Source organism: Scyliorhinus canicula, chromosome 15, assembly GCF_902713615.1.
Source record: "Scyliorhinus canicula chromosome 15, sScyCan1.1, whole genome shotgun sequence".
Lineage (NCBI taxonomy): Eukaryota > Metazoa > Chordata > Chondrichthyes > Carcharhiniformes > Scyliorhinidae > Scyliorhinus > Scyliorhinus canicula.
Window position 1 is genome coordinate 137461812 of NC_052160.1, and position 22238 is coordinate 137484049.

Sequence of the window (22238 nt, forward strand, 5' to 3'; positions counted from 1 at the left end):
TGTGAGTGCTGTGGATGAAAGAATCAATCATTAGCATGTGCGTGCTGAACGTTCCTTATAAGGACTGAAATGAAATGAAATGAAAATCGCTTATTGTCACTAGTAGGCTTCAATGAAGTTACTGTGAAAAGCCCCTAGTCGCCACATTCCGGCGCCTATCCGGGGAGGCTGGTACGGGAATCGAACCGTGCTGCTGGCCTGCTTGAAAAGCCAGCGATTTAGCCCAGTGAGCTAAACCAGCCCCTTAAGATGTCGCTAGTGCAGGATCGTACAAGAGATGGTGATATACACGTGTCTGTCAGACAATCAGTGCTGGTGCCCCATCTGCTGGTGGTACGTGAGATCCTTGTGGACTGTAACCCTTTGAATGCCTGAAGCCCTGATGGGAGTGTTTGCAGTAAGGAGAAGGTTGATTAAACCTGGTGGAGCAGGTGAGATCATTCATCCTTTTCCTGCACTGCAGGATGGTCCTTTTCCTGTGCCCCACAAGTCACCACATCCCAGGCTGGGAATGGTCAGGTTAGGGACCTCCTGCTGCCATCTCTGGGATAGAGCCCCTCCTGCCAGACCAGGTCTGCCTAGAGACGTCTCTCCAAGGATGTGTTACTAAAGCATGGAGTGGAGGGTTTGGTGCTTCTGGGCGCCATGGACAAGAATTTCCTAACACAGCTGGGTTTCAGTGAGTGAGTGGATGTGTGTGGTTGCAGTGTTAATGTGCCACGTGGACCTTCGTGACCCGTCTGCTGCCAGGTCAGGTCCCACTAAGTCAATGGGCATTTGGCTAAGCTGCTGAATCTCCCACAACAAGTCCCACCATGACAGGGCCAGAAACCCCCGGCATTACTCTCCTATTGTAACCCACCTCCTGGCAGCAATTGTCTACACGTCAGCAAGGAGACAGGTGGAGAGCTGTGCCATCTGTTGCAAGAATAACAGGACCTAATAAGCAGCAGAAAGCTGGCAGGACCACGGAGAGCAATATTCAGCTGAGGCCTCCATTCTGGAGGACCATGGTGGCGCAAATTTGAGAGCTCCTGTCACCATTATTAATGATGTGGAGATGCCGGCGTTGGACTGGGGTGGGCACGGTAAGAAGTCTTACGACACCTGGTTAAAGTCCAACAGGTTTGTTTGGAATCACTAGCTTTCGGAGCGCAGCTCCTTCACCAGGTAAGCGTGTTCTAGCTCACCAGATGAAGGAGCTGCGCTCCGAAAGCTAGTGATTCCAAACTAACCTGTTGGACTTTAACCTGGTGTTGTAAGACTTCTTACCATCATTAATGTTCAGCATCTCCCCATTGAGCAGAAATCCTGGGAAGGTAGGCTCCTAGGGTGGATCACTGAACCATTCCAGAGCAAATAGGATGTACATCCCACTGGGGGAGGGATTCCACAGCAGAACTTTGCCCAGCATCTATTTATTTTTTCAAAAATGTTTTTATTCTCCTTTTTCATATTTTATTTTTCACATTATCTTCCAAATGTACACCCACCACCGAACAATAAACAGTAAAAATACATTGTCAGTCCCCTTATCATAAACAATCCCATCCCCCTCCCAAACCCCCAAACATCAGCCCGCATGTTAACATGAACAAATAACAAAAAGGAATCATGAATCACCCACAGTCGCCATTAACACACACAGCCCCCCTCCCCCCAACCCTCCCAACCTCCGCCCCTAATGTTCGGTGTAATCCAATTCTTGAAAGTGCATAATGAATAATGCCCATGAATTGTAAAACCCCTCCATCCTTCCCCTCAGCTCGACCGTAACCTTCTCAAGAGTCAAGAATTCCAGCAGGTCTCCCCACCACGCCAGGGCACAGGGTGGAGAGGTTGATGTCCATCCCAACACGGTCCTCCTTCAGGCAATCAACGAGGTGAAGGCTATAACATCTGCCTCCGCAATCGTTTCCAACCCCGGCTGGTCCGATATCCCGAATATGACCTCCCGAGGGCCTGGGGCCAATTTCACGTGCACCACTTTAGAGATTACCCTAAAAACCTCCTTCCAGTAATCCTCCAGTTTTGGACAGGACCAAAACAAATGAACATGGTTTGCAGGGCCCCCGGGCAACGCTCACACACATCGTCTACCCCCTCAAAGAGCCGGCTTAACCTCGCCCTTGTGAGGTGTGCTCTATATACTACCTTCAGCTGTATCAGCTCCAACCTCGCGCACGAGGTCTACAATTCATGGGCGTTATTCATTATGCATTTTCACTCTCTGGAGCACCTCACACCAGAACCCCTCCTCCATATTCTCTCCCAACTCTTCCTCCCTCTTTGCCTTGATCCCTTCTAATGGCGCCTTCTCCTCCTCCAAAATAGCCCCGTAAACCGGTGATACTATCCACTTCTCCAGTCCCCCTGTCATCAGCACCTCCTCCAGCAATGTGGAGGCCGGCTCCACCGGGAAGCTCTGTATCTCCTTCTGAGCAAAGTCTTGAACCTGCATGCATCTAAATATGTCCCCCTGCTCCAGCCCATGTTTCATTTCCAGCTCCTTCAATCCTGCAAACCGACCCCCAAAAAAAATTCTTTATTTTCCTAATTCCCTTCTCCTCCCATCTCCAAAAATTTCCATCCCACCTCCCTGGTTCAAAACTGTGGTTCCCCCGAATCGTCATTTCCCTCGGTTCTGCCCTCAACCCGAAGTGCTGACGAAACTGCCTCCAAATTCTCAACAAAGCTACCACGACCGGACTCCCTGAGCATTTCCCGGGGCCATTGGGAGCGGATTCTGTTGCTAGTGCTTTCAATCCCGACCCTCTGCACAAACTCTCCTCCATTCTGACCCACTGGGAATCAACCCCTCTGACCCAGCTCTGCACCTTCTCCACATTCGCCGCCCAGTAATAATACATCAGGTTCGGAAGACCCAAACCCCCTGCCTGCCTTCCTCTCTGTAGTAGCACCTTTCTAACTCTGGCCACCTTCCCTCCCCATATGCACGAGGTAATCATCACTTCAATCTCTCTAAAAAATGCCTTTGGCAGGAAAATCGGTAGGCATTGGAAAATAAACAGAAATCGCGGCAACACGTTCATTTTAACTGCCTGTACCCGACCCGCCAGTGACAGAGGGAGACCATCCCACCTCGCCAGATCAGCTTTCACTCTCCCCACCAAACTAGAAATGTTGTACCTGCGGAACCCCCCCACCCCACTCCCAAACAACCTGCACCCCCAGTTATCTAAAGTGAGTCCCTGCCCTGCGGAATGGCAGCCCCCCCATCCCTGCCCCCACCCCCGGCCAAGACACCACAAAATACTCACTGTTGTCTCGATTTAACTTGTACCCCGAGAAAGACCCAAACACCCGAAGCAGCTTCAATATTCCCCCTGTTGACACACTCGGTTCTGACATGTATAACAACAGGTTATCGCCGTATAAGGACACCCTATACTCTACGTTCCATCCCCCACCCCCGCACCATCCCTTTCCATAACCCCAAACTTCTTAACCCAATGGTCAATGGCTCAATCGCGATTGCAAACAGCAGTGGGGACATAGGACATCCCTGCCTTGTGCAGAGAAAAGTATTCCGAGCTGATGTTGTTTGTGTGAACACTCACCCTCGGCTCCTTATATAGTAGCTTTACCCAGTTCACAAATCTTGGTCTGTTGCTCGTTCTGGTGAGTGCGCTTCACACTCAATTGGCTCTGTTTTATTACTTAGCTCTAGAGTCGCCAGGTATCCTTATGATACCACCACGAGGTTCAAGTTCAAGTTCAGATCAATGACTCAATACACCAATTAGTAAGGTTCAAATCAAAACACGTTTATTAATACACAGTTCATCACTACTCATGCATACAATACTAAAAGACTCGGCTATTCCTACCACTAACAGGCCAGTACTTATCTGGATAAGGGAACCCGCTGGGTCAGGGAACAATGGCCTCTTGCTCGATCCTGAGTCTGCAGGCTTCCAGCTGGTATGGACTATGGGGTCAGGAGTGTCTATCTCGTAGCGTGCGTTGACTGGACACTTACTTGATGGTGCAGCAGTTTTCCAGGCCTCTCCTTCTTACGGTCAAGTTCTTCGAGAGCTGCTAAGATGTTCTGCTGGGAGGGCCGGCTAAGAGAGCGAACTGACCTTGGGGGCTCTATCTTATAGTCCTCAGGGGCTTTGCGCCCTTTTGGGCGGACCCCGAGCGTACTTCCAATCAATTGGATCCCATACCAATCGATTGGTTTGAATTCCCCAATACTGAGGCTGTTTCCCGATCGCTGGGCGGTCCTTGGGTGCCCGTTTGCTTCTTTTGTCTTGGACTCCTGCTGGCGTCTAGTTTTACTTCGATCACCTTTGATTGTTACTACTGTGCCCGGGAATTGCTCATTAATATGCATAGCTGCTGGTTTCAGTGCTGTCTGCTTTCTTTGCAGGCAGAATACACAGGAAAAGTCTGCAAACCGCTTGTTTCTCTGGGATTGTCCCATTTTCCCTGCATTCCTTGTGTTTCTCCATTTTAACTTGGGAAGTGGCCAACTCAGGTGGCTACAGGTCTAATCCCAAACTACTCCAGAACTGCCATCAAGTATCCCCACTCTACCCGGTCAAACGCCTTCTCGGCGTCCAATGCCACAACCACCAATTCCCTTCCCCTCTGCCGGTGCCATAACCACGTTCAATACCCTTCTAATATTAGAAAAGAGCTGCCTCTCCCTCACAAGCCCTGCCTGATCCTCACCTATCACCTTCGGGAGGCACTCCTCCAGCCTACCCGCCAGTACCTTCACCAATATCTTTGCGTCCACATTTGAAAGTGAAATGGGCCTATATGACCCACACTCCATCGGATCCTTGTCTTTTTTAAGCAACAGGGAAATCGATGTCTCCCCCAAAGTTTGTGGGAACACCCCCTTCCCTATTGCCTCCTCAAACATCCCCACCATCAGCGGTGCCAGATTATTCTTAAATTTTTTATAATATTCCACCGGAAACCCATCCGGCCCTGCCATCTTCCCCGACTGCATCCTCCCAATCGCATCTTTTATTTCCTGCTCCACTATCACCCCTTCTAATGTAGCCCTGTCCCCCCTCCCCTCGCCTCGGGTTCTCCAGCCCATCTAAATATTCCTGCATTTCCTGCCCTGCCCCAGGTGGCTCTGACCTGTACAACCTCTCATAGAATTCCTTAAAGAACTTGTTAATCTGATCCGGAGCCACCACCAACTTTCCTGCCCTGTCCCGCCCCTGAACAATTTCCCTTGCCGCTGTTTCCCTCTGGAACTGACCCGCCAACATACGCCTACTCTCCCTGCTCGTAAACTGCCCTCCTGGCTCGCCTCAGTTGGTGCACCGCCTTCCTGGTAGATAGTCGGTCAAAGCTCGCCTGTAGTTCCTTCCTCTTTTCCAACTTCACTCGGTCCCCATCTTCTGCATAACTCCCAATCTCCAACATCTCAACTATTACCCTCTGCCGCTCCAACCTCTCCTCTTTGTCCACCCTGTCCTTGAACGGGATGCCCTCACCCCTCACCACCGCCTTTAGAGCCTCCCGGACAACTGCCTTCGACACCTCACCCAGACAGTTGAAACCTACATATTCCTCAATTATTTTTCAATTTTGTCACAGAACCCTCGGTTCCCCAATAGTCCCACATCTGATTTCCACCATGGCCTCTGCACTACGCCCTTCTCCAATACCATATCCACCCAATGCGGAGCATGATTTGATATTGCAATTGCCGAGTACTCCGACCCCTTAACCCCAGCCAGCAGAGCCCTCTCCACTACAAAAAATGTTGATCCGCGAATCCACCTTATGGACCGCTAGGAAAAGCGAATACTCCCGATCCCTTGGGTGCCAAAACCTCCAAGGGTCCACCCCTCCCATTTCCACCATTAGCCCAGCCAACGCCTTTGCCCCCCCTAACGGGACCAGCGAGCGCGGTTGACCTGTCCAATCTTGGCTCCTGCACCAGGTTACAGTCCATCCCCACTATCAGTTTGTGTGAATCCAAGAAGCGAATGGCCCTACACACCTTCTTCACAAATTCCAAATTGTCCCAATTGGGGCCATATACACTTACCAGCGCCACTAGTCTCCTCTCCAGCGCCCCTATCACAATCACATACTGAGATACCCTCAATTACGACACAGGAGAGAAGATTGGTAATTCAAAGGCTTTAATCATCAGAGAACTGAACAGCTGCCGAGAAGTGTGCTCATCACATGCTGCCGAGTGAGCCTCATCTTATATACCGTTTCCTGGGGGCGGAGCCAGAGGCGGAGTCCCCCAGGGTTCCAAGCCCGGTCTTAAACGGCCAATGTATTAAAGGCAAGGTACATTTACAGCAGCTACTGATACCATTCATCACACATACCAACCCCCTGATCTGCAACCACCTTCTCCATCTGGAACTGTATCCTTTTGCTGACCATTACTGCTACCCCTTGAGCCCTTCCATCAAATGCCCAGCATCTATTTCTCTCGGGGAACAGACATTTATAAAGCTGCCCAGTGCACGTCCAACACAACATAGTTTTGACACAGACCATTTCACTTTACAGGATGTTGAATGGTGTGGTCAGATATCCATTTCTGCACTGTGGGAAGGAGCGATGATAAAACTTCCTGCCAAGCTCAACACTTGCACAATTTTTTTTCAACGTGCGTTCCAGCTCAGGGATTTTTAACATGGGGGAAGTCACTGAGAATGGAATTGACAGAAATAGTCATTTTGACACAGGTTGACACAAACTAAAGCCGGTGATTAATAACCAAACCAGGATGATGCTGTGACCCAGTGACTCCCCCCAGGATCTGTTGCTGTAAGGATATCACATTGAGCGTAGTTTCCGTCTCTGGGTCATTCGCTTTAACGGAGTCCCCAAGCTTTCCTCACCCTGAACTCGGACAAGTTCGCAAAGAGATTCTGAAACAACTCCCCTCCAATTGGTGAAATAAATGATTGTGTTGGTGAACAAGAGGGGGCAGATTAAACTTTCATCCATATTCATCTATTTAAATTCTCTTTCTCAATGTCACACCTGAAAGTTTCTACATTTGCTGCAAACTATCCCGCACACAAAGTCGGGAATTACAGATACGAGAGAAAATCTCACTCACGGAGCTGTTCAAGCTCCTGTGCATAATTCCATTGACCACTTTGAACCAATATTCAATACACTGTGATCTGATCATAGCCAGAGAAAGGGGACATGTTGAGGGAGAATGAAAGAAAACTCAGTCCTTCTAGGAACTGCGGTAATGGAAGACACTGAGAGATTAATTTTGAGCCAGAGATGAATGAGGGAGGGGCAACTGCAAGATCAATGGTTCCAGTGAATCAGGGCCAAGAACAAATACAGGGTCATGATACACATTCCAAACTCTACCCACAACACTCATTCTGTTAATATAACTGCAGAGAGTTAATAGAGGCAAGGGCCTTGGATTCCTAAATGTTGCAGTGGAGTTTACCCAATGTAGCAGACAGGTTTTCCAGTGCCGAGCACTGCGGGTTATCACTGGTTAAGTCTCCAGATAAATGGGGTGGCACAGTGGTTAGCTCTGCTGCTGCCTCACGACACTGAGGATCCAGGTTTGATCCTGGCTCCGGGTCACTGTCCGTGTGCAGTTTTCACACTTGTCTGCGTGGGTCTCACCCCCACAACCCAAAGATGTGCAGGGTAGGTGGATTGGCCATGTTAAATTGCCCTTTAATTGGGGAAAAAAAAAATTATTGGGCACTCTGAATCTATTTTTGAAAAAGTCTCCAGATAATGACTGCAGTGGGTCAATCTCCTCCCTTGTCTAAGAGTTGTCCATTCAGCCATGGGATGGGGCGATTACCTTCAGCATGGTGGGCCGTGATACACACCGGCTGCTTGGTGTCAGCCAGCTTGATTTTCTCAATGTTTAAACAAGTGTCATTCACCAGGGTCACTCCCCACCAATTACATCATGGGAAATGCACAGCCCCCATGCCACAGAACTACCCTCACCTTGCAACTGAGTCTCCCTCCCAGTTACTCAGTCACAATTTGCTCTGACGCTTTCTGCCTCATAACGTGTCTGTTGATCTGGTAGATGAAGTAAAGGGTGGTCTTTTAATGCTCGGAGCTCACATCTCCTCTTCCTGACGGAATTGATACTCACGACAAAGAAGAAGAGTGCGATTAAGCAAATAAAACCAAAAAAATCAATGAACCTCCATAATGTTCAAAAAGGCAAAAAATACTTGTTTTACAGAGGAGTTCGTAGAATGTTTATAACATGAGAGGGGCTATAACTAACCTCACAATTCAGTAAAAATATTTAGCTTAGATCACCATTCTCCATGAATTCTAACTTTGACGCATTACTGTTTCTTGAATATTATATTATTTTGTTGCAAGTTTGTTTGTTAAATCTAACTGACAGATTGTCACAACCCGGCTTCCTGTTCTCTTCTTCCTCATTTCAATTCCTTGTACAATTTATACGAGTCACTTATTTCAGTGTGAGAAAGAGGGGCTGAGTGACTGACGGCAAGAACTGATCTGATCTCGAACAAGACCATGCGGATTCTGATTCTTCTTATTTGTTCCCTGCCCGGTGAGTAACAGCCAGAGCTGAATATTCAGATAATCAGCGTTAGTTGAATTCTAGCCTACAGGTCATACGGCAGAGATGTTTAAAATATTTGGAGACAGAAACGACACAAAAGGAGGTTTTGTGGTACAGTGGGTAACGTCTCTGTATCTGAGACTGAAGCTCCAGGTTCGAGTCCCACTCCTGCTCTCGATGGGAGTGGAAGGTGTGTTCTCACGGGCCAAACAGGTTGATTATCAACCTGCAAATCCTCCCAACACACGGTAGGCAGTCAGTAAGAGGGGGAGAGGTTCCCAGGCAGTCATGCTCGATGTGGAGTGGTGCCACTCAAGGTTTCAGGTGAGTGACCGGTCCCAGCAAAAGCTAGCTGTTGAAAACAGACTGCCGTATTTGCTTTGTCTGCCTCATGTCTCTCTAGATTTAGGCAGTCTCCCGGATTTGAAGGCACAAAGTCCTCAGCAAAAATAAATAAATAATATTTGTGATGTATTGTTTCTCCTTGTGAATCTATAGTCCCACCATGGATATATTTACCAAATAAACCAAACTGCAATATTTATTTCGAAAGGGAAATTAAGGACAATTTAATTTTTAAAAAGCAACGCAAGCAACATTTTTCAAATAAAAGCCGTTTTTAATTGGTAATTGTTTAAATATAATCTGAAGTACAATATACACTGGGGAGCATGGTAGCATGGTGGTTAGCATAAATGCTTCACAGCTCCAGGGTCCCAGGTTCGATTCCCGGCTGGGTCACTGTCTGTGTGGAGTCTGCACGTCCTCCCCGTGTGTGCGTGGGTTTCCTCCGGGTGCTCCAGTTTCCTCCCACAGTTTCCTCCCAAAGATGTGCGGGTTAGGTGGATTGGCCATGCTAAATTGCCCGTAGTGTCCTAAAAAGTAAGGGGGGGGGGGGTTGTTGGGTTACGTGGATATGTGGGTTTGAGTAGGGTGATCATGGCTCGGCACAACATCGAGGGCCGAAGGGCCTGTTCTGTGCTGTACTGTTCTATGTTCTATACACAGAAGGCTGCAATGGTAATAATCCACAATCAGAATATGTCTCTAGTTTGCAATTGTTTCTGTTGTTTAAAGTACAGTTGATGAAATATTATTTTTCGAGGCTCAGTCAGTGAGATCCTTCTTCACTGGTAGACGATTGGTCTACTTTATTCTTCCCATAAGTATCCTTTTTCTTTTAATTCTTTAACTTGGAGCAACTTGATATTGCTTTTCCCTCCTGCCCATTTTAACTTTGTGCATTCCAGGCACTCAAGCATGTGATTGCAATGCACATACCGCTCTTTTATGTGGTTGATGTTTGTAAACATTGGGGTTTCAGCGCTTAGAGTCACTCATCCATGAAGGGAGATGAATGAATCAAGGCTGGAGATGTTTTGTGGAAGCTGTCCATCACAGCCCACTACTAGAAATGAATGAATGGCTTGCAGCGACAGGATCTGAGGGGTTCAAACACAAGTCACAAAGTGATTCCAGGTAAATGGAATCACCCCAAAGATATACATTCCGATAGCGTCATTGTTGTAATGTAAAAAAAAAAACACATTTCCCTCAAACAGCAATACCATAATGACCAAATAATCTGTTTTTCAACAATTGTTGTTTGAAGGGCAAATGTTGGTAAGGACACTGCAGAGAATTCATCTGCTCCTCGTCGAAATACCACCATCGGAAGGTTTATACCCACCTGAGAAGGCATATATTGTCTTGATAGTTGCCTGCCCAACACCCACATGATGTAACACCACTCATCACCCTATTCATTCTAATTTGCCACCTGACCCCCCCCCCCTATGGAAACTCCAAAAAAATCTGCCTTCTAATTTTCCACACACCGATCGTTCCTCTGCCATCCTTCTGAGCAATCTAATTGAAAATGAAAATCGCTTATTGTCACAAGTAGGCTTCAATGAAGTTACTGTGAAAAGCCCCTAGTCGCCACATTCCCGCGCCTGTTCAGGGAGGCTGTTACGGGAATCGAACCGTGCTGCTGGCCTGCTTTCAAAGCCAGCGATTTAGCTCTGTGCTAAACAGCCCCTTTCTCCCCAGACCACTCATAGCACAGTTGGGCAGCACAATAGCACAGCGGTCAGCACAATTGCTTCACAGCTCCAGGGTCCCAGGTTCGATTCCCGACTTGGGTCACTGTCTGTGCGGAGTCTGCAGGTTCTCCCCATGTCTGGGTGCTCCGGTTTTGTCCCACAGTCCAAAGATGTGCGGGTTAGGTGGATTGGCCGTGCTAAATTGCCCTTAGTGTCCAAAAAGGCGAAGTTGGGTTACGGGGTTGCGGGGATAGGGCGGAGGAGTTCTCTTTCCGGGGCCGGTGCAGACACGATGGGCTGAATGGCCTCCTTCTATGATCGGCCAACCCAAGGCCTCCAATCTCCCTGAATCACCCGTCACCTCCCCCCCCCCCCCCCCCCCCCCTCCCGATTTCCAGTCTCTTCCTCAACAGGTATCCTAATTCCTTCCTCAGGCCTCCAGCCGACCTCCTTGCCAACCTCCTGTCACACGCACCACCCCTGAGGTCCGCAAACCTCACCTCCTGACACCCCAAGCCCACCCACGACCTGAACAGCTCCTCTGCCAGGATCCAATTTGTGCCTCACATCCCACCCCCTCACCATTCCTCTGGTCAGATCAAGGACCTCTCATCTCCTCCAGGTTAATTCCCGAGCAAATGCAAGTCCCACTTGCCAATCGAAAAGGTTTCTCAGTGTGAAACCTCCGTGTGATGTCACACAATCACACACTGGAGTTAAACCCGACAATGTGGGGCTGGGCCCCGGTTCCCAGGCGCCCCCCCCCCACCCCCCAAACCTTTTCCCAACCTCTGCCAGTGGGTCAGGAAAATACACCAAATATTTCAAATGTGAATCAGTGACGACAGAAATGTCATGGGACACCCTGAGACTGTGATGAGACTCTATATTAATGTTTTTCTTTCATCACAAACTAAAGGGAATTTACCTCATTAAAATGTATGTGTTTGAATTAAGCAGTTATTTCCTGGTCAATTTCTGAAATGTTGTCTCCTCAGTTTCAGGTGCATTGTGGGCAAAGCCTACAGTAACGGGAATTCTGGGAAGAGCGATTGCGATAGATTGTCACTATGGTGCAGGGTACCAGAACCATGTGAAGTATTGGTGTCACGGCTGGTCTCGCCAGTGTACTGTTATAGCAAAGACAAATTGGCAAAATGGAAGATTTTCAATCACAGATGACAAGACACAAAGAATATTTGTTGTTACGATGAAGGATCTTCGTTCAGGAGACACAGGATGGTACAGCTGTGGAATTGAACAGTCCAATCTTGATCAAATGTTTCACGTAAAGCTACAAATATCCGAAGGTACCTTATTCTGAGTCACTTTCTTCGTTATTCTCGACTGAAATGTCTGGTCAAGGGCCTGAATTTTACACATAAATATCAGGCGTGTGCGCCTGACCGGGAAATGTGTAAAATGATGCGAGAAGGAGTCGGACCTGCGTCCCGAGGTCATCGTGCTCTTGTGCGATGTTTCTGTCAGTCGGCACTTACATGGGTCAGAAGCAAACAATCCACAAATCAAGAAGTCAATGTAAATGAATAAAAAGCCGATTGTCCGGGATTGGACGTTGCCAGTCTGCCTGTACTGTTGGCGGGTGGGTCAACTGTCTCGGTGGCCTTTATCGTTTAGCTGCAACCACAGTCCAGGGCGGAATGAACAGTCAGGGCTGAACTAACATTAACAAGAGTGTATGGGGATTCACAGCGCCAGGGTCCCAGGTTCGATTCCCGGCTTGGGTCACTGTCTGTGTTTCCTCCGGGTGCTCCGGTTTCCTCCCACAAGTCCCGAAAGACGTGCTTGTTAGGTGAATTGGACATTCTGAATCCTCCCTCTGTGTACCCGAACAGGCGCCGGAGTGTGGTGACTAGGGGCTTTTCACAGTAACTTCATTGCAGTGTTAATGTGAGCCTACTTGTGACAATAAGGATTATTATTATTATGTTTGAACCTGAAATTTATTAAAAAAAAGATTATTGTTAATTCATTGTGAATAAATCCCGCATACTGCATTTCCAAAATGAAAATTCTAAATACTTGGCGCATAGTAATGTGCAATGAAATGATATCCAGGTGTGCAGCCCCTGGACAGTGAGTGAGGAGGGAGGAGGTGAAAGTGCAGGTGTTGTATCTCTTGATCGTGAATGAGAAGGAGCCTTCCGTTATATTGCTAAAATTAAACATATTGTAGAGAGTGTCTGTCTGGCCTGTGGGTTTACAGTGCGACTGACATTCAAATTTTACTATCCACAGATCAACGGACTGTCTGTCTGTGCTGCTTCCCTCTTTCAAAGGCTGGTTTGAAAATGTACCATTTGACAGGGTTTGCAGCTAATCTCCTGATTGTGATATTAGCCCACCGCCAAACAAAGGCATTTGCTAATATCCTGTGTCCAATGAAATACTTTTGGATAAAAAGGCGATCTGTTGCAATCATCAAAGTAGATTGAACACATTCAGCTCTGTTGAAATTAAGTTAACTGGAAGCTGATGGGCGCGATTCTCTGATCGTGGGACAGAGTGTCCGTACCGTTGTGAACGCCGTCGCGTTTCACGACAGTGCAAAATGGGCACTAGCGATTCTGTCCCCCACAGGGGGCCAGCACGGCGCTGGGGTGGTTCATGCCGTTCCAGCCTCACTTCCTGGCACGGACTGGGGACGGCGCGAACCCGCGCACGCGCAGTGGCTTTACGGAACACGTCGGCCCCGACGCAACATGGCACGGGGGTTCTGGGGCCAGACGCGCAACAAAGTAGGCCCGGGAGGGGGGAGGAAAGGCCGGCCCACCGATTGGTGGGCCCCTATCGCGGGCCAGACCCCGTCGGAGGCCTCCCCGGGGATGAAGCCCCCCCCACACAGGCCTCCCCCCGGACCCTGCGCGCAGAGTTCTTGCCGGCTGAGAGCAGGTGTGGACTTCGCCGGCAGGACTCTGCCGTTTACGCATGGCTGCTTGGCCCATCAAGGCCCGAGAATCGGCGGCCCGGCCACGTAGAGCGGCCCCCAACCGGCGCCACGCCGAACACGCCGGCGCAAATGGTGCCGATTCTCCGCACCTCGGAGTATCGTGCTCTGGCGTCAGGATGGTGTGGCGTGCTTGCGGCGATTCTCCGACCCGGCGTGGGGCTGTTCTGGGTTTTACACATTGGGAAATGTCCATTACACATATTGGGAAATGTCCATTTCATAAGGTGCCTTGAGATTTGGTAAGTCGGTGCAGTTGGTTCATTAAATCATAAGGCAAAGCAGTAAAACTCACACAAATCTGGGGCGGGATTCTTCCCCCCTACCCGGCGGGGTGGGGGGGGTCCCGGCGTAGGGGAGTGGTACCAACCACTCCGGCGTCGGGCCTCTCCAAAGGTGGGGAATTCTCCGCACCTTTGGGGGCTAAGCCCGCGCCGGAGCGGTTGGCACCACACCTACTGGCGGCAAAACCGGCACCAACGGCCTTTGACGCCCGCCGCCCGGCGCCAGGGCTGGCCGAAAGGCCTTCGCCGGTTCGTGCATGCGCCAGTGGTGACGTCAGCGGCAACCACCGGCGCATGCGCGCTGGGGGATTCTCTTCCGCCTCCGCCATGGTGTAGGCCGTGGCAGCGGCGGAAGAGAAAGAGTGCCCCCACGGCACTGGCCCACCCGCCGATCGGTGGGCCCCGATCGCGGGCCTGGCCACCGTGGGGGCACCCCCAGGGGTCCGATCGCCCCGCGCCCCCCCTGGACCCCGGGGGCCCGCTCGCGTCGCTGATTCCGCCGCCACCAGAGGTGGTTCAAACCTCGGCGGCGGGAGAGGCCTCCCAGCAGCGGGACTTCGGCCCATCGCGGGCCGGAGAATCACCGCAGGGGGATCGCCGCTCGACGTGGCGCGATTTCCTCCCCCGCCAATTCCCAGGTGGCGGAGAATTTCTGCCACGGCGGGGGAGGGATTTTCGGCGGCCCCGGGCGATTCTCCGATCCTGCGGGGGCGGTCGGAGAATTTCGCCCCTGATCTTCATTGATTTACATTCTGAACTCACTGCCTACCTTATAACATCAACTGTGATCAGCTCACTCCAGGGGTTCTATATATTGTCCGTGAGGGTGAAGCAGCAAATAACAATAGTTAAGAATGTAAATCTGGACAAATGTATCTCAAAATCTCAATTGCCAAATGTATTGAGTAAGTGAGTTAGCCATCCGTGATTGAGCAAATTCCTGTGTTGTGCACATCCCAACACTCTTTCAACCCTGAAATCCTGAAATATATGTAAAGAAAATGAGGATTGCTCAGCACAATGGAGACGGTTGCATCTCTCCTTACCAGGCTCCTCCTACCATGAAAGCCTCTAGTGTTTTTTTTTTAAACAGGCACATCAGTTCCATTCCAGGAAGGCCCAACTCGTGTCTCATCAGGGTGTTATACAAATATTAATAGCGCTGTTTTTTTACGGTTACATAAGTAAGGAGAGAAGTACTGGCCCCTATTTCTCAATCCTCAGTTGCTTGCAAGTGGGTTTGAAATGTAAAATGATGAATGTACCAATTCAGTGTCTGAGCTTTAAACGTTTTCATGCCGAATTCAAAAAAGCACCTCGGTAAAGATCTCGGTCCGGATTCTCCGTCCCGCCGCGCCAGATTTCTGGTTCAGCACTACGGCAGGATTCCCCGTTACGCCGGCTGATCAATGGGGTTTCCCATTGTGGGGCAGCCCCACGCCGTCGGGAAACCCCCGGCTGCCAGTAAAACGGAGAATCCCGCCCAGTACATTTTTTTGACAAAAATAGGTAAAAACAAATCTTGACTAACACATGCATGCAAAAATATATAGTGGGCCCATTTTAGATTGAACAAGAAAAGGCAAATGGAGAGTTAAGACTAATATAGGAACATAGGACAGGAATAGGCCATTCAGCCCCTCAAGCCTGTTCCCCCATCATTTAATGAAATCATGTCTGATCTGTGACCTGTCATAATATACACCAGTATATCATGGTGCAGACACATACTGATGGACATACACGAGGACCAATCAACATGCACAACACCCCGCAGCCAATCACCAGTTAGAACACACGCACTATAAAGGCAGAGGGCATCACTTTTCCCGTTCATTCTGGATGCTGCCTCTCAAAAGCACAAGAGCTCATCAAGTTTAGTACAGACTCACACCATGTGCTGAGAGATTCAACTGTTTCGGACAGGCACAGGTCTCTAGTTAAACTAGCATTGTGTAAACCTACAGTTATAGTATGTCTATTATTTTATAAGAGTTACTAAAATAGTGTTGAACCTTTTTCAGTGTTGGTGGCATATATCTGCTTCACAAGTCCACAGTGCCCAAAACTTCATGACATAACTCCATATAGCTGCCTTTGGCTCATATCCCTTAATATCTTTGCTCAACATAAATCTATCATAGAATCATAGAATTTACAGTGCAGAAGGAGGCAATTCGGCCCATCGACTCTGTACCGGCCCTTACAAAGAGTACCCTACTCAAGTCCATGTCTCAACCCTATCCCCGTAACCCAGTAACTTCCACTTAATCTTTTTGAACACTAAGGGCAATTTAGCATGGCCAATCCACTTAGCCCGCACATCTTTGGACTGTGGGAGGAAACCGGAGCACCCGGAGGAAACCCACGCACACACAGGGAGAATGTGCCGACTCCACACAGACAGTGACCCAAGCCAGGAATCAAACCTGTACCCTGGAGCTGTGAAACAACTGTGCTAACCACTATGCTACCGTGCTGCCATAAATATTTATTTCATGTTTCACATTTATTAGGGAGAAATATCTACCTCAGGAAAGATGTGAACATTAAGAGGAAATGAAAATTGCTTATTGTCACAAGTTGGCTTCAAATGAAGTTACTGTGAAAAGCTCCCAGTTGCCACATTCCGGCGCCTGTTCGGGGAGGCCGGTACGGGAATTGATCCCGCGCTGCTGGCATCGTTCTGCATTACAAGCCAGCTATTTAGCCCACTGTGCTAAACCAGCCTCTATCTATCGATCTCAGATTTAAAATTAGCAACTGTTCCAGCTTCAACTGCTGTTTGTGGGAGAGAGTTTCAAAGCTTTACCGCCCTTTGAGTGAAGAAGTTCTTCCTCAGATCTCTCCTGAATGGTCTAACCCTAACTTTTAGACTATGTCCCCTTGTTCTAGAAACTCCAAGCAGTGGAAACAGTTTATCCTTCTCTACCCTGTCTTTCCCTGTGAATATCTTGAAAACTTCGATCAGATCACCCTTTAGCCTTCTACATATCAGTGAAAACAGGCTTAATTTGTGTTATCTCTCCTCGTTACTTTTTTAAAATAAATTTAGATTACCCAATTATTTTTTCCAATTTAGCGTGGCCAATCCACCTACTCTGCACATTTTTGGGTTATGGGGGCAAAACCCACGCAGAGAATGTGCAAACTCCACACGGACAGTGACCAAGAGCCAGGATCGAACCTGGGACCTCAGCGCCGTGTGGCAACTGTGCAACCATTAGGCCACCGTGCTGCCCTCCCTTGTAACTTAACCCCTGTAAATCCAGGTATCATTTTTGTCAACCTGCATTGCACTCGCTCGAAGGCCAAAAAATTTCCTTCCTAAGATGTGGTTCCCAGAACTGCTGATAGTGACTCCAAGTGGGGTCTAATCAGGTAAACACGCTAGAAACCTAGTTGAGGCAGTGAGACTGACCGACCGACATCAACACCTCTCAAAATAAACAGGCGCCGGAATGTGGCGACTAGGGGCTTTTCACAGTAACGTCATTGAAGCCTACGCATGACAATAAGTGATTATCATTATCATTTTATTGTAAGTCTCCCATTGGAGGGTGACTTTAACAAAGTAGGTGCCATGGATCTAAAGGTTTGAGACAAAGCCAGAAATATTTCTGTTGTTCATTTTTGAAGTAGTGATCAGATTTAGCCTTTCGATAATAATGTTTGTTATAGACAACAGTGTTATTATAGACAAAATCCTGAATATGAAAAATGAAAAATATGAAAATCGCTTTTTTGTCACGAGTAGGCTTCAATGAAGTTACTGTGAAAAGCCCCTAGTCACCACATTCCGGCGCCTGTTCGGGGAGGCTGGTACGGGAATTAAACCGTGCTGCTGGCCTGATTTGGTCTGCTTTAAAAGCCAGCGATTTAGCCCAGTGTGCTAAACCAGCCCCTTTATACAGTGGGGTGAGGGAATGAACGATGAGTCATAACCACATAAACTAAGGGAAAAGAGTACCGATAGCCAGGGAAATCAAGGAAAGGAGTGCGAATGGCATTTCCTTGAGAGAATAAAAGGTGTGAAAAAGGCCAAAGAGCAGAGAAACTAGGTTGCTCCGAGGTTGGACAGACATGGGGCTGCATTTTTAAAAGATTTGGGTCGGGATTAGGGGCGAGTGGGTTGTACTGATTCCATCAGATTCACTTTGAAAGTAGGCGGCTCAGAGGCAAGTGGTGGGCAGCTTAATTGGGAAATAACGGGCGTGATTCTCCCAAAGAGAGACAAAGTGCCGACGCCGGAGTGAAAACTGGAGTGTTTCACTCCGGCATCGGAGGCCGCTCCTCGCCCCCTATTCTCCCACCCCCAGGGAGCTAGGAGCGGCAGCGCGTCAATCTCGCACGCCGGGCCTTGGCGCCCGCGTCAAAGCGGCGCCGCCTGAATGACGTGGCTGGCGGCGCCTAAATGACTTCACCCGCGCATGCGCGGTTCCGTTCTCCCCTCCGCTGCGGAGGATTGATCTCGTGGGGCGGCGGAGGGAAAAGAGTGCGTCTTTCAGAGACGGCGGCCCGACGATCGATGGGCACCGATCGCGGGCCAGACCCCTCCTGAGCACCCCTTGGTGCTCGATTCTCCCTCCGCCCCCCCCCCCACAGGCCCCACACGCAGCGGTCGCGCGCTGTTCACGCCGGCAGCGACCAGGTGTGGTTGGCGCCGGCGTGAACCGGTCGGATTAGGCAGGCCGCTCGGCCCATCGGGGCCGGAGAATCGCCGCTCGACCTGAGCGGCGATTCTCTGAGCGGCCTATCGCAAAACGCGACACGCCGTTTTGGGGGGGGGTGGGAGAATCGCGTGCGGGTGCCAGGGCGGCGTGGCGTGAATCGCCCGGCTCTCCAGCGAATCTCCCACCCGGCGTGGGGGTCGGAGAATCGCGCCCAACATTTCCCAAAAGGGTCTATTGAGGTCTTGTTCCTGGTCAACAACTGGTCAACAATGTGGGCAGGCCACACTGCCCCTCCAGGATCATCGGCAGGCAGCTGTCGACAATGTGGGCAGGCCACACTGCCCCTCCAGGATCATCGGCAGGCAGCTGAAACTTAAAAAAAGTTAAATAAACGCTCTTGCCCCTTGTTTTCTCCATGCTCAGATCTCCAGCTGGTGGGGGCTCCAATCTGAGTGCTGGAGGGGTAAAAATCACAGAGGATTTAATTTTCAGATGCTCAGTCAGTATCTGAATGTTTGTTTGTTTCCCACAGAATCCGTCTCTGTTCCTGTACTCAGATTTCTATCCCTGCCAAAAGTCTCATGTTCTGGGGGCTCAGTGTCCGTCTCCTGTGAGCCTGCCCGGGGCTCCCTCCCCATTCAGTACACATGGACTGAAAAGACCCCGTCTGAAGAATCAAAGATCTCCGACACCAATAAACTGGATCTCCGTTGTCAATCCTTCAAACAGCAACAGCAACAATATTACTGCACAGCCTCAAATACTCGAGGGAAACAATCCAGTGAAATGGTGAATGTGAAAGTCTTCAATAAAACAGAAAAGAGCTGCAGTTACGTGACACAAATCAGCAGCATTGGTAAGTGTTACTTTGAACAAGTAATGGGATTATCAATTTTTATAATTAATGTCTGTCCATCCTGGTTGCTCGCTATGTTCCTTTATCAATCTGAGAAATTGGATCTGATCAAGTTCACTTTGCTAATGTCACTCCAGGAATCCAGAGGCCCAGGTTAATGCTCGGAGGATATGGGTTCAAATCCCACCACGGCAGCTGGTAGAATTCAAATTCAGTTAACGAATCTGAAATTGAAAGCTGGTATCACTATTGAAAGATGTCATCAACTGTCATAAAAATCCATTGGGTTCACTAATGTCCTTCAGGGAAGGGAATCTGTTGTCCTTACCCGGTCTGGCCTACATGTGACTCCAGACCCACAGCAATGTGGTGGCCTCTTAACTACCCCCTCTGAAATAGCCGAGCAAGTCATTCAGTTCTAGAGCAATTAGAGATGGGAAACTTAGCAGCGATGCTCACATTGCATGACAGATGCAATTGTGAAATGTAACCTCTGAGGTGAGACATTTCAGTTACGAGGAGAAAAGCATCACAATAGAGATGAAGGTCTGAGTTTGCGAATTTCCCAAGGGAAAACCGGAGTCCTGGGCCGAGATTCTCCCCTACCCGGCGGGGCGGGGGGGGGGTCCCAGCGGGATGGAGTGGCTTGAACCACTCCGGCGTCGGGCCGCCCCAAAGGTGCGGATTTCTCCGCACCTTTAGGAGCCAGGCCCCAACCTTGGGGCTAGGCCCGCGCCAGAGTGGTTGGCGCCCCGACGGCTGGCAGGAAAGGCCTTTGGCGCCACGCCAGCCGGGGCCGAAGGGACTTCGCCAGCCGGCGGAAGTCCGCGCATCATTCCCACGCATGCGCAGGAGAAGGGGTCACTTCCGCGTCCGCCATCGTGAAGGCACAGGCCCGCCTGCCGATCGGTGGGCCCGGATCGCCCCGTGCCCCCACAGGACCCTGGAGCCCGCCCGCGCCGCCAGGTCCCACTGGTAATGGAGGTGTTTTGATTCACGCTGGCGGGACCGGCATGACAGCAGCGGGACTTCGGCCCATCGCGTGCCGGAGAATCGCTGGGGGGGGGGGGGGCCCGCCGACAGGCGAGACGCGATTCCCGCCCCTGCTGAATCTCTAGTGCCGGAGACTTCGGGAGCCGGGGGGGGCTGGGATTCACGCCGGCCCCCGGCAATTCTCCGACACGGCGGGGGGGGGGGGGGGGGGGGGGGGGGGTCGGAGAATCCTGCCCCTGATGCTGGAAGTCCAGCCCCGATTCCCAATACCCACCATTCGTACCGGGGGTGGTGGTGAGAGGGCAGCACAGCTGGTTTGTACTTTGCATATCTGTGGTTCATGGAGGCAGTTTCACATTGAAAAGCAGCAATTTCCATTATTGGGGTTTCCAAATCATGATCCATGGGCTTCCTTCTGCTTGAATTAAAGGAAAAGGCTGCCTAAACGACCCATGTCCAAAAATCATCCATGGATGTAACGGCAGAAATTATCGAAAGGGGAAATAAAGGAGTAAATAGGGAATAAATAAATAGGACCTTATATCATTGACATTTGCACTGGGGTTATAATTATGGGATTAGTGCTCCTTGACTGTTTCTACAACCTATCATTATAATGGGAAGCCTGTAAGTTCACAGATTGATTGATAGCTGCAAGCGGTTATAAAGAGAACAGCTGTCCTTGATGTGCGGTCATGAATACATATGTTTGTTTTCAAAATGGATTAATTGCTTGAGGAAATGTTAGTTTTTATTTTAGATGAAGTACTTGAAGGGATTTTATTGTTGTCGACAAGTGTTTATTCAAATATAGTGAAATCTGCATTGGGCATTTAGACCTTTATTTGACCTCATTTCATTATTACCCCTGAGGTCTGCCCATGGTGAAAGTGGGTGAGTTGGCATAGGGCTAAAATGGACCCTGATGATTGTGAGGGGCATGGGATGATATGAGTTGGCTCTAAGTTGGCATGGGGCAATAATAGGTTACGAGGATGGGTAAGGGGGCATGGAAAGGCACGAAGGTTATTCTGAGTTTGGGTATACTGCATGTGTTGACATGGGCGTTATGAGGTCCCATGGGGGTTTGGTAGAGGGCATTAAGTGGCATGAGGTGGCATGGGTGGACCATGGGAAACGTGTTGGGGGTGAGAAGCTGTGAGGAGTGAGAGGTAGAGGGCTGCTTTTTGTTTCATTGTTTTAATGTAAGTGGGGCAAAGTCCCAGAGCACAGAGGCAGACCCTTTAAACAACCCATCCCTCTGCACCCAGCATCCTCTCTGGCAACCTGTGCACTGTCGCCAGAGGCTGTCATCCCAACTGCAGACAGCATTCATGACCCCCCCACCCCCCCCACCCTTCCAGAACACAAATCTAAAGCTTTTTACATCCAGATCAGGTTTGCGGAGTTGGGAAGTGAATCAAGTAAACGTAAGAGGAAATTAGGAAAGGATAAGGAAACGGGATTCATTGCGGTGGGGAGGGGGGGATTTCGGAGAATCAGCAACAGGTTTAATTTCTCTCCTCTGAGCTGCAAAATTCTAACAGTCCAGTCAAAAGTCTCAAATTGCCTCGTCCCAAAGATTGGAGTGTTTTCTCCTCGCATAACAATGACTCCGGTTCTGAGATAGAGGGGACTTCAACCTCTTTGAATTTTCCGCGGAACATGTTCACCAGTGGTTGAGCTGGGATCAGCAAAATGGGCAGAAGACAAGGAGAATTGCATTTTTGTTTTCCTGAGCCACAGGACGCACATTTACATCTGCAAAAAATCAGTCCGGCCCTCTGCTAATGTGGTCCATTGATTTGGCTGTCAGAGAGGAAGGCTGCCAGCTGTAGATTGAAATAAAG

General features: G+C 49.5%; 1 protein-coding gene across 1 annotated transcript in view; it reads left to right on the forward strand.

The window, feature by feature from the left end:
* Positions 1-22238, forward strand: part of LOC119978458 — a 126912-nt gene that overhangs the window by 91864 nt on the left and 12810 nt on the right. Inside the window, exons 4-5 of the mRNA XM_038820114.1 lie at positions 11613-11924; positions 19072-19395. Of these exons, the coding sequence (XP_038676042.1) occupies positions 11613-11924; positions 19072-19395 (636 nt within the window). The remainder of the gene's footprint in view (positions 1-11612; positions 11925-19071; positions 19396-22238) is intronic.